This window comes from Lytechinus variegatus, chromosome 9 (genome assembly GCF_018143015.1).
Source record: "Lytechinus variegatus isolate NC3 chromosome 9, Lvar_3.0, whole genome shotgun sequence".
In the NCBI taxonomy this organism is placed as follows: domain Eukaryota; kingdom Metazoa; phylum Echinodermata; class Echinoidea; order Temnopleuroida; family Toxopneustidae; genus Lytechinus; species Lytechinus variegatus.
Genome location: NC_054748.1, coordinates 38,055,815 through 38,069,541, shown reverse-complemented (window position 1 = coordinate 38,069,541; position 13,727 = coordinate 38,055,815). Strand labels below are relative to the sequence as shown.

The window sequence follows — 13,727 nt, the reverse complement described above, 5'->3', positions numbered from 1 at the left end:
AATATGGGTTTTCGGAGCGGGGTTGAGAAGCTTTTGAGTGGAACCGGTATCTAGATGATGGAAATCAAGGTTTGAAAGGGGAAGCGTCAGAGCAGCAACTTCTCAGAGACCCCCCCCCATATTAAACATAAGTTTCATCATGGGGTTTTGGGGCAGGGCTCGGCAACTGTTGAGTGGATCCTGCAGTCTATAGAATGGAAATCAAGGCTTAATAAGGGGGGTCAGCAAGTGGCCCGTCTCATACCGAGGGGTAGAGGCAGGCAGAGAATTTTTCAAGGGGCTAATTCTTTTCAAAACGTACAGGATTGCCGAAATCTGCTACGTTGGCTAGCTTCAACATTGCAGTGATCGGGAATTTTTATTGCACTTTGGGGGCAAAATCGCCCCAATCCCCCATGTAATTTTTTTCCCTGCGTAGTTGAGGTCTGACTGAGGCTGGACAGAAGTTTCCTACATGTCCTATGTATGTGTTCACTTTGCAAACCACATGGTGTCATATAATCTCTAAACAGAGCCAAATTCGCGAGTTTAGATCACTTGTTATTTTCCTGGTTAACTGGTATTAATAGCTTAATTTTTTCTAAAGCTCGATACTAGGCAGGAAGTTGCATTTCCTATGTGTGGTAAATGTGTTTTTCGTGAGTATTAAAGATACAAGTGCTTACGAGGATTCTTCACTTTGAATAATCCACTGGTCTAAACAGAAACCAATCAAGTGTTGAGGGAAGTAAACCACTGCTTCAGTTTAAAGGGAGTGGTCTTTATAAAGGTTTATTTCCAATTTGTCTTATGCAAATTCATCCAATTGCCAACTCGTCTACTGCCATTCGGTCTATCATCAGTTCGTCTACTCAACACATGGTCTACTTTCATAGTCTAATTCCATCAAATGACCAGTTGGTCCAATAGCCATTTAGTCCATGTACCATTTGTCTAATTAAACTAAAGTATCAAGACAATGCAAAAATGAAAAGAAAATGGTTATTAGACCAACTGGTTATTAGACGAAATGGTATTAGATGAAATGGTGATTAGTCAAAGTGATGATTGGACTACCGGTAAATGGTTGTTAGATGAAATGTTGATGGATGGAATGGCATTAAACCAAATGAAGGTAGACCGCTTTGTGAGTGGACGAATTGGCAATTTACTGTCTTAAAGCCTGTATTCAGTCTCGTGGAGGAAGCGTTGTGGCCCAGTGGATTAAACACTGTACTTTGAAACAGAATGTCATAGGTTCAAATCTCAGCAATGGTGTACTTGTACTTTCGTTCAACAATGAATTGACCCATTTTCATATGGTGCGGCACCAAACGCAGGTGTGGTACACATGGGTAACGGCAGGAATTTATTCCCCAGCTAAAGGCATGATAATTATGCTACATTAAGTGTCGAGTGTAAAGACTTCTAAAAAGCAGTTTCAGGTTCCTCATGAATATTTAACAGCAATTTTAATTTTCAATAAATCTAGATAATACTAGTATAAAGTTAGTGACTTTTGATTCAGAGGAGAAGTTTCTGCATATTGAACAGGGGGAAGGGGGGAGGGGGAAACTTCCATTGACGAGTGGATACCATGCGCGACCGTTGGGTCTCGAAAAGAACACTAAACACGTATTTCCATATTATGGATATGCACCCACAAGTATTGGCATGTTAAACCCTACCCTAACAAGTATTGGAAACAAAAACGATACTATTGGCAAGTATTCCCTTTATTGAACGCCTAAACAAGTACAGCGATATTTCAATTGTTATGGGGTTATATTACGGACGTCGATCGTCGGCTTTATCTTACCTACATCATTGGGTTTAATACTTTAATACAGCCCCATCATTAAACATGTAGTGTGACTCTTGGGGCAAAAGGGGCAAAAAGTCTATCCTTTATAAAACATTTTAGTCTTGATTTTTTAAACCCCCGCAAATTTGACCTAAACACGTAGCTTTCCTAGCGAAAATAGATACCCATTTTTCATTATTTTTGCGTTTTTGACACCCTTATTACTCTACGTAACATGCCCAGTCTTAAAGAAGACATCATTTTTAACATGTTTTGGGGATCAGGGGTATCCACTCTTCAATGTAAGTGCCCCCCCCCCCCGCATATTGAACCACAGGGTCTTGGGTTCAAATCTTACTGCAGCACTCGCATCCATTAGCAAGGAATTCGCCACTCTCCACCCAGGTGTAGTTGGTAATGATATTTACAGCATAATCCATATTTTCACAAAAAATAATGGACAAAGTGTGATCCAACAGTCATTAATGCATTTTAACACTACACAATCTAAAACATGCATTTTGCTTTTAAAGCATTACATCAGAAAAGCGCCTCTTTATTTTGCTTAAAGATATTTCCCTGGTCGTCATATTCCGACTTGCCTGCGAACAACCTTTGCAAAATAAATTTTCTGCCAACAAATCAGACATGTAATCATTCTAAAGGCAGATTTCAATAATTCTCTGAATACCAAACATAATCCTTAAAACAGATGACTACAACAGTTGTTGCCATGTGAAAGTAATACCAGAGCTTGCGACTATCTTAATGACGCCTCGTACTAATACCCCTTTCACAAACCCATCCTCCAATTATCCGCCGAAGAGTAATGCGGATAATTCAATAAAAATTGCATTCATAAACTCCGAAAATAATCCGCACTATATTTTTACGAGCGCCCGACCTGAAAAAGGCGGATAATTGTCATGGCAACTGCACATGCCCCCTCTTATGGGGTTACGTTTCAAAAGGGTGACCTTGTGACCGCACCATGGCAATTATCCGCATTACTTTGGAAATGAGTTCACAAAGCCAAAATCTGGTCCCGATGCTGCTATTATGCGGATAATTGCAGCATCGAAATAATGCGGATAACTCTGGTCCCGCTTTGATTTTACAACCCAATTATGCGGATATTATCCGCATAATTGGGTTTGTGAAAGGGGTATAAATGTCTTTAGGGGGTGTATTTAGGTTGAATTTTTAAAGGCAGAATGTAAGCATTTCAAAATGCACAGTTTCGCTAAATGAGCAAACATTACTGGCTTTGAATTATCATATCTCCACAGATCATAATTTTCCATCTTTTTAATACAGGGTGCTACGTAACTTTTTAGAAGCAGAGCGCTCCATAGATCTTGCGGTATGGCAAGATGTCCGTGATTTAGTTCACGACAAAGCGTCCAATTTTCAGCGGTGTTCAAAAAAAGTGATTCGAGAGCTTCCGCAGGGTGAAACTTTATATTATCCTCAAGTATGTCGACTAATCGAGATTCCAGGAAACATCCTCTTTCGCCGGAGAAAACACCTCAAAGTTCGAAGATTGCCCGTAAGAAGCCCAATCAATCTACACCTTCTACCTCCCCCGGAGATCAGCGTACTGTCGAAATGGATTCTCCGTTGAGTGCGAAACCAGGTAGTACACAAGAGAGTATGAAGCGCTCCCTGTTCACTAGTGATTTGGCCCCTGGGCCTGGTCAATCACCTCCACAGTGGTTCGTTGATTTCTTCAAAGGATTTGAGGCTCGTCTAGAAAACTACATTGAAAACATTACTCTGGCCAAATTCAGCGAGCTCTCTTCCACGCTAGATCAGCAAAATGAAAAACTATCTGCATGCTCTATGCAGATAGAAGACTTAGAAAAGCAGGTCAAGAAGTTGAAGCTGGATAACACCCAGCTCGTTAACAAGATAGATGACTTAGAGAATAGGGGTCGGAGGAACAATTTAATATTCCATGGGATACCAGAGCAAGCTCATGGTCCAGGCTCACGAGAAGACGTAGCTGTCACTCTACAGAAAGTGCTGCAGGATTTTGTGGGGCTGTCTGCTTCCGAGTACAAGATTGAAAGGTGCCACCGTACACCTACAGGACCTCCCATCCAGCCTCGCGATCAAGCCGGTGACCAGGATCTGAAACCTAGGATCATCCATGCGTGCTTCTCATCATTCGCAGATAAAGAGCAAGTCAGAAAAGCATGCATTCAGAAGTTCAAAGTCAAAGATGCCAAGTTTCATGGAAGGAAATTATTTGTCGCCGAAGATTTCTCCAAAAGGGTAATGATGCAGAGGAAGGAAAAGATGGATGAATTAAAAAAACTAAAGGAAAATGGGAAAAGGCCATTCTTTTTGTATCCGGACAAGTTGGCCTACAGAGATACCTCAGGAAAGCTTGTTATTGTAAAATAACTCTCTAGCTTGTTCCATTATATCTTATGATGCCATACTTTGCCAAGTTCTTGTTTTTTATTTTGTTCATGAACATATTTTGTTGAACTTTGTCAGTGAACTTTTTTTAGAGGTGTGTTTTCTCTTGTATACTTCATGTTACGTTGATCTGAATGGTGGAACTTAAATGTCAGTTCACTTTCCTTTTTTTAGTATCATGCCATGCCAAAGTCTTATATCACCTTGTTTGGAACAGCTTTACTAGCATAGTTGGACTTTTTATACTTGTTTGTTTAGCATAGTTGGACTTTTTATACTTGTTTGTTTAGCATAGTTGGACTTTTTATACTTGTTTGTTTAGCATAGTTGGACTTTTTATACTTGTTTGTTTAGCATAGTTGGACTCTTTATACTTGTATGTTCATTTTTATTATTATTTCATATGGTCATAAGATTGTTTGTATTAGTGTATGCATAATCATACACATAAAAGGTGCATTTTTTTAACTTACTTGTGATTAAATATGCATGCATAATGTATATGTATACTTGCAAGTGTTATATGTCCTTTTTAAATTTTAATGCTGAAGCTTGTAAATTTATTTTACCCTCTTTTAAACATCGTTGAATTTTGGATGCTTTTTGTTGTATTGCTGATTTTTGGATTTGTGCTGAATGCAGAGCTGTTACTTAATTTGAGGCTCTGCATTTCATCTTGCACTTTTGCTCCCTTTAAGCTATTGTAATGATATTTTTGACTTTTTTCTTTTTTTGTTTTTTGTTTATTTTTGGCAATGATTGTTTTGTTCTTTTTTCTCTTTTTGGTGACCAAACTGATTTTTATGTAAATGTGAACTCGTGTATAATCTTATTAGACTTCACTTGTTCTCTGCATAGTTTTCTTAGTCTAATTTGCAAGCATCTATTCAATCAAAGTTTAGTACAAAACTTAATATGTTGATCAAACTTAGCTCCTTTAATTGTCGGGGAATGCAGGATTATACAAAACGAAAGAAAATTTTTCACTACATGAGAAACCTTAACAATGATATTATATTTTTACAAGAAACACATTCTAACAAAACGGATGAAGATTTCAATCTCACTAATTTTCAAAAATTGTTTGGTGTATCAACGGATAGATTTGTTACTTACCTTTTACTATTGGCCAAATATTATATTTATATTTGTAAATTCAAGAACACCTTACCAAATGTGGATTTATTTAAAAGTTTTGTGAAGAAACAAAAGGAAATTGAGCATCACCTAGCCAAGAAAAGAAACAAACTCACTGTACACTTTAAGAAGTGGCGATTTGATATATGATTTTTATTTTAGATACAGGTAGTTCCCCCTTTTCCATTCTTTTTGTTTTTGTATCTTAAATTGAGACTTGTACAATGCACAGAGTAATATGCTACAATTGATTATACATGTAAATTTATCTCGATGTGTATTCCCTTTAGAGTAACCTGTATCGTCCAATGTTTTATTTTGATTTATGTCACCCTTTTTATTTTTTTTTTCCATTTATTTTTTTATTTCATCTTTGTTTTGTGATTTTACTGCTTTTGAACTGTTTCAAATCATTTCAATTACCTGTAAATATTGTGATTATATGTGATTTTGAATACCAATAAAACACATAATTAAAAAAAAAAAAAAAAATTTTTAGAAGCACTTGCCTGGTCGGGCAAGTAAATTCTTAAATAGGTGTAGTTAGAATATACTTGCCCAAAAATCTATTTAACTTGCTCGAAAAAATCCTTGAAAAAAAAGTTTGACCTCTTCAAAAGAAAGTTTTGCGGTTTTATAAACCACTGACCTTTTTCTCTCTTTTGACATGAACTGATCTACATGTACCTTATTATAGAAGTTCTTTTCCAAAGTGATTTTATCTTGCCTGCCATGACCAAAATTAGGGTCAATATCATATCATATTGAACCTAATTTTGCTCATTCTACTGTGAGAATTTCACTTGCCCAATTCGGGCAAGTAGTTGTGATTACTTCAGAACACTTGCCCAACTCTAACTGTTACTTGCCCCAGGCAATCGGGCAAGTGTTTATGTAGCACCCTGTAATGGTTGATGAGGACTGAACTGACCGAAAATCTAATGTAGCACTGCAGAATAAGTTCCAGTGTATGCAAAGTCATGCAGAACTTAAAAAAACTTTAAGAGACAACTCGCATAATAAAAATAGTTGGAAAGAATTAAGGTGACAAAGAATTTCAGTTAGCACCAAAGAACATGTTCCACTTTACAGCCTGCTGAGTTCATAATTTGGCAAAATGAGTTGAAAAAATGTTTGTTTCTTTTTTTTTACTATAAACGTTTCTATCTTCTTAATAGACCATACTTTCTTCTAAATATTTTTAATAGTTGATGAGAATTCAAACAACCAAGAATCTCATTTAGCACCAATACCAGTGTATGAATATACAGAACTTAGAAACAACATCAGGGACAGTGATTTTCCTTTTTAACGGTAAATAAAACAGAAATTTTGTTTGGTTCTTATACTTTTCGTGTAAAAATTCATGGAATTCACCTTTGCAAAACAGAATTCACGTTTTTGCTATGTACATTTTCAGTGACAAAACATAGTTTCCATTTTTAAATCAGGTTGAAACGGAATTACAGATTTTCAGAAACGGAAAATCAATGTCTCTACACCACAGCCTGGTGGGTTTGCAATTTTATTCTCAATGGATCATAATTTTAGTTGGGGAGAATTAAAGTGGCCAAGGTGGGTTCATGATTTGGCTATTAATGAGTTGAAAATACTGCTTTTTATTCCTATAATTCTATCTCTATTGATCACATTTTTCAATCTTTTTAATAGTTTAATGAGAATTTAAGTGACGAGTCTCATTTAGCATCAGTTCCGGTGTATGTAGAGTCATCAAAAACTCTTTACGGAACAGCGCGGAACTCTACAACTTTAGGAAACAACCCGTTGAGTTCACAACTTGGCCAAATGACTTATCGTAGCGTTTCTACATGGCCTCTGAACAATAATCCCAGGATCATAACATTCTTATTCCTGTCCATGCGCTATATTGGGAGATGAGTCCTAGAGGACGTTGCATATTCGGCAGCAAGACACATACATCATGTCCTCGATGCGGGGCTTCCTTGCTAACAGCGCTTCCTGCACAGCAATGAACATGAGCTTCAAGGGATAGATCAAGGGCTTTAGCACCAACAATCTCACTTTGTAACTCCTAAACCTAGCTACGTTTGGGCAAATATCTATCTAGGAATTACTATAGATTTTCAAAATTCTAACTTTGTGATGGCACTTGCAAGCGGCTCCTCCGTTAAATTTTATGTGATGTAAATACAATAAAATGCCATTTTCTAATGAAAATTAAAGAAAATACCGGTATTCTACATGTACTTGTGCATTAAAGTCATTAATCATGTTGTTTTTGTACTTCAAAAGTGTTTCAGTCAGCATGAACTATTAACAAGAGTGTCGCTATTAAAGGCGAGCACATAATACGCCCGCCTGAAACACGGAAAATGGAGTTATTGGTCAAGCAAGAAAAGTGTAAGGTGGCGACTTCACCTTTGACCTTCTGACCTCAAAATCAAACAGGCTTCCTGGGATCCATGCTAGTATCAAACAAACCAAATTATATGAGCCTAGGTTAAGTTAAACTGAAGTTATCGCGTTTACAAGGAAAAGTTAATGAACGGACGGACAGACAGACGGACACCGAGCGTGATATCATAATACTGGAAGGTCGTATAAAGTCTAGAAGGGGGTATAAACAAAACAGTAAAGATTTTTAAATGCATTTTCACCTACTGTAACTTGGCTTCGTTAGCCATTACAATTTCTCTATTAAAAGGTCTTTGTTTTTTGCTTTAACTCAACTTTACACCAAGATGAACTATACATGTATGTATATCATAAGTAGAATATCATGTCACACTTATATTACCGTTTTATTTATGTCACAACCAGCGTCCAGTAAAAGCTTGACGATCCGATGATGACCATTCTTAGCTGCAAGGTGAAGCAATGACCGGGAGTCGGGAATCTTGGCAAGAAGGTCCGGCCTGAGTCTGACCAGTAACTGGACGGTGTCCTGGCGGCCATACTGGGCAGCTAGATCTAAGGGACCCTCTTCCTTACGATTGCATAATGTAGGATCAGCCCCATTCTGTACACACAAAAATACAATAACACAGAACATCAGAACAAAAAGAAAATACATATACATGTACACTGTAGGTGGGGCAAAGGGGGGTTCGATCCAGTGAATGATTATCAGAAAATACATGTATTCAATTTTAGCATTTATTTGCATATTGAGGAAAATATACGTTATGCAAAAAGTGAATACAAAATTGCATTTAAAAATTTGGTATGTATGTATTTGATTGTAATACACTTTGAATTACAGGAATCTGAATCCAGATTGGCTGTGGTTAGTGGCCATAGGAGCTCTTGATTTAATATTAGTTGAATCCTAAAGATTTACTAAATCTAAAAGGCTTTGGGTTTTGAAGGGCAAGGTCTAAAGAAAAATCCAATTGATTGGGTGGTCACTTTAATATCAGAGTCTGCATTTATTCTACTATAACAAAATTATGAGTTGTTTTGGATTTGTTGGATTTTATTTTTAGAAAAAAAGATGCATTAATAAAGAAATTAATGTGGGGTTATCAAAAAAGACTTTTCAACCAAAACAAATATGACATATCGGTTAAAAGGATTATAGTGGCCAGACTGTTTCCAGCCAAGTGGCCAGACTGTTTCTAGTATTAAGTGGCCAGACTCGCTGGAAAGTAATCCAGGGTTAAAGATAAATGCCAGTTCTGGTAATGATCTCAAAATGAGTTTTTATAGAATCCAATACCATGACCACCCAAGTGTCTGTTCGTATTTACTGTATGTGCCAAAGGATTCTCTAAGAAATTGTGTAATCGCTGAGAAATAAGCAAAATAAGCGCAGATTCGGGCACTTACGTCCCCTTCTGTCGGGTCTTTATCCCAGCAACAATAATATACTGTCCCACATGTGCCTATCCGTGTTGGCAATCTTCAGTGTGATCGTTTTCAGCTTAGATTTTATGATTTCACAAAGTTCAGTTTATGTAACTGTACCAGATCTAGATCCACGATGATATAGTACAAAATACTTAACCTTGGTCTTACAGACTTTCTAACGAAATAAGTGTTTTACTGCAACTACTTTCATTTAGCTTGAAGACACTGTATAAAGTCTGAAAAACATACTAGAGTGCAGTTTACAAAGCACTTGTTTACCATTGGATTGTTTACTTCGCAATCAATACAGCAAGAAGATCAATCAAAATCACACACTAATCTCTGTAATTCACTCTACATTGTTATGCGTTCAACAATACACTATTCAAGGCTATGTGTCAGGATGTACACTGCAGCATGGGTTGACTGTCCATTCCCATTTCATTGCCAAAATAATGTAGTCCGACATATACTGTACATGTACATTATGGCAAATCAAAACAATACCATTTGCGAATAAAGTAGACAATTTGTGATTTTTTTTATTTATTATGTACAAATTATATACTGCTTTGATGTGATTCAGTATGGAGATAAACAATGCGACCATAGCCTAGTCCTTCATTTCCTGTAACCCTGTCAGCAAGGATAGGGCATTCATACACACTGTACACATTTTCCCAAACTAACTTTCTTATTCTTTTGTAATAATTCAATTGGGATATATAGGGTCTCAGTTCAATGATTTGCTTAAAGGGGAAGTTCACCCTGAAGAAGACTTTGTTGTAAAAAAAAAAGCAGAAAAAATAGTAAAAAATATTGGTGAAGGTTTGAGGAAAATCCGTTAAAGAGTAAGAAAGTTATTAGAGTTCAAAGTTTTGGATTTGTGACGTCATAAACGAGCAGCTGCCCCATGTGTTATGTAATATAAAACACATGAATTTCAAATTTTATATGGTTCCTGATGACTTAATTTTGTTTTCTATTCATGATCGGGTGTGAAATGATTTTTCTATTGATATACAAAAGGTACAGTAAAAACCATTTTCAATTTTCTGAGAAAATGACATTTCATTGATTTTTTACCATTCGCTATGTAGGAATACTGCTCGCAAATGACGTCACAAATCAAATAACTGAAATTCTAATAATTTTTTTATTATTTGATGAATTTTTCTCAAACCTTTGGCAATATTTTTCATTATTTTTTCTGCTATTTTTACAATAAACTTTTTGTCAGGGTGAACTTCCCCTTTAAAATGTTTTCATGTTAATTCGGTTGATTCACGATATGGTGCGCAATCTATCGGTTGCAGCGAACAGGACTTTGGGGTCAATATCACACACAGGCGCAGGCAGTGCACAGTGCCAGTGCTCCAAAAATGAAAACCATATGGCAAGAATTCACCAAAAACGGTCTAATACCCTTTTCATAAACCCATCCTCCAATTAGCCGCCTAAGAGTAATAATGCGGATAATTCAATAAAAATTGCTTTCACAATCTACGAAAATAAGCCGCATTATTTTTACGAGCGCCCGTCCTGAAAAAGGCGGATAATTGTCATGACAACTGGACACGCCCCCTCCGATGCGGTTGTGTTGGAAAAGGGTGACCTTGTGACCGCACCATGGCAATTATCCGCATTATTTGGAAATGCGTTCATAAACTCAAAATCTTGTCCCAATGCTGCTATTATGCGGATAATAGCAGCATCAAAATAATGCGGATAACTCTGGTCCTCCTCCAATTTTACGACCAAATTATGCTGCTATTAGCCGCATAATTGGGTTTATGAAAGGGGTATAAATTTGGTAAGAAATATGTTGGCAAATTTCTCTCCTGGATCCTGGTAAGCAGCATAACCCGGTCAAGCTGCATCGGCCATCGTTGAATAATCGCATGCATTCACTTCTGTACTAGCATGCGCAACAGATATTGACTTTTTCCCATGAAGCATTCCAAATTTCAGCCTGTCCACTGCAACCGATACTATGGTGCACCATATTGTAAATCCACCGAATTATTGGCTTGAGCACTGCCTTGTGTGTTTTATAATATCAGAAATGATTTTATTTGAATTTGAACAATATTTCCTTTTCTCTATAAATCATTCCCCTTCCCCTTTCACATCTTGCTACATGTACAACCTCCACCCCCCCCCCCCCCCCCCCCCCGCTTCCATTCCGCTTCCCCTGCCCTCCTCCTTCCTTGCCCCTCCCTTCCTCCCCCCTTTCTCTGCCCCTCCGAGCTTCCATTCCTCTTTCCTTTTTTTCCTTTCTCTCTTTCCTCCCTCCCTCCCTCCCTCCCCCCCCCCCCCTGTTCCTCCCAATTTCCTTTCTCCTCCTCTTTCCCTTTCCTTCCCTTCCTCTGTCCATATTGCCCTCATTGCCTCTTCCTCCCCTCTTTCCCTCCACTTCCTCCCTCCTCCTTCTGATCTCTCTCCCAATATTGTTAATCCTCCCCCCTCATCCTCCCCTTCTCCCTGTCCAGCCCCAGCCCCTACCCCCCCCCCAATATTCATTCATCCATCGCCCCTCCCTATCCCAAACAAAACTGTTACGTCACCAAGTGCTAAAAAATTCTTGACAAAGTTCAGATGCCATACATATCTTGCTAATTTAATGGGAGTCATTAAGTTCTGATTATGATTGAAAGTCCTTTGGCTAGGGGAGCTGCATTGATCAGCAAGTGAAGTTGGCTTCCAGTTTCTAATCTGTTTCACAAATGACTTTGTTATATTGTAATGCTTTGCACTACAAGGCATAAGGAATAAATAATAAAAGCCCTGTAACATAATCAATATTTCACAATTCTCTGTATAGGCCTACATTTGATTTAACGTTGTTTTTTTCCTTAAATCTACATACACTACATACATGTTGTGTAATCAAAAAGGAGATTCAGGATTTTTACATAAAAGGTATATCAGCAGCTCTGAAACATTTGTAGCACTGTGCATAAAACAAAACTTCAGTAACATCCTTCTTGAAACAAGCTCATTAGCACTTCAATGTACCTCCTTCTTGCATCAAGATTTAAAGACATACATGTAGCACTGAATGGCACTTCAGTATTAAACGTCCTTCTTGCAACAAAGCGTGTTTGCACAGTACAGCATCGAACGCTCCAGTAACTACTCTCTTTAACATGCCTGACATATACCGCATTAGTGCCAAGGTGAATAGAAGGCTGTTTTAACACTGATAATATCAATGTACTTGAGATTAATTAACCTTAACGACCATTATAATGTTGTACATGTGCTAAGCCTTGAAACTAGAAAGAACAACTTCATATATGTCAGAGCAATCATGAATGTAGTCCTTTCAAAAATGAAACTCTATGAACAGTGCATATATACCGTGAAAGCTTTTGTTTGTTTGATATGTGGGATTCAAAGATAAATGACAAGGAAGTAAAGGAATATGAAATTAACATACCACACAATGTACACAATAAAATATGCGGTGTTAACCAGTGTAAAAAGACGACCACACCATTTATTCAAAACTCAGTTGTTCAATTTGCGGTGGTAAATCACAACACCTTTCACTGCTACTTTAATAGCACTCTTTGGTGTTATACTCAGACTCTACAGTGTAATTTCAACAACTTATGGTGTGGTCCTCTAGTAAAACCAACTGGTGTTAGTTTAAACACTAAAGCTTTCACAGCGTAAGGTTATTTGACTTTCACTTTTATCTAACGTTGACAGTGGCAAAGGCAAGATCACAAGTTACATGTAGGTGATAGTTATGAATTCTTAGTGTTGAAATCAAATCATTCAAGTTATTTCTTTCTTCGATTTCATAACGATTTTGAAGAGATATAAAAAAAGAAACATCATGCATAGTTAAATATATGATACATGTACGTAAAGCAAAAAAGGTGAAAATTGAACAGTACTTCGAGTGTTAGCTAATCAAAGGAAATTCAAGACACAGCAAAAAATTATCAAAATGCAACAAAGGTTTTTCAAAGATGTACTTACAGTCATTTTTCAAATAATCATTGTACATTTTCAGGGATTTTAATGTATTAACACTATGTCCTCCAAACCATTGGTATGTATGATAATTTGTATTATTAATATTATCATACATGTACATACTTTCGTCTTTTATAGCAATAAATTCTTACCTCTAACAAAATAGAAACCACATCAGTGTGACCATACTGGGCAGCAAAATGAAGAGGCGTGTCCCAATAATTATTCTGAAAATAGACAAAAGAAATATAATACAAATTGATTAATTGGGGGTTGAAATTTCTTTTCTTTTTCCTGAGAGGAAAATGTAACTGAGAGGTAACTTCAACTCCACTCCTTAATACATGTACCTCGTTCCCATTGCTGTGCTATCTGTTAAAATTGGCCTCTCGTATCATCAAGATTTAACTATATAGTAGGCCTATACATGTTCAAGTACTAGTATAGAATTCAAAAGAATTCTAATATGACTATATTGCAAGAAGCAATGTCAAATCAGGTTTTAACAAGAATGTTTTCAAAGTAATATTGTGTCAATTTTCCATTGTTTGCAGAGATA

At 36.9% G+C, this 13,727-nt stretch overlaps 1 protein-coding gene across 1 annotated transcript in view; it reads right to left on the bottom strand.

The window, feature by feature from the left end:
* LOC121420957 (ankyrin repeat and SAM domain-containing protein 1A-like) overlaps positions 1-13,727 on the bottom strand; it is a 61,301-nt gene that overhangs the window by 17,033 nt on the left and 30,541 nt on the right. The window contains exons 4-5 of the mRNA XM_041615515.1: positions 13,321-13,395; positions 8,127-8,348 (exon numbers count right to left, since the gene is read on the bottom strand). Of these exons, the coding sequence (XP_041471449.1) occupies positions 8,127-8,348; positions 13,321-13,395 (297 nt within the window). The remainder of the gene's footprint in view (positions 1-8,126; positions 8,349-13,320; positions 13,396-13,727) is intronic.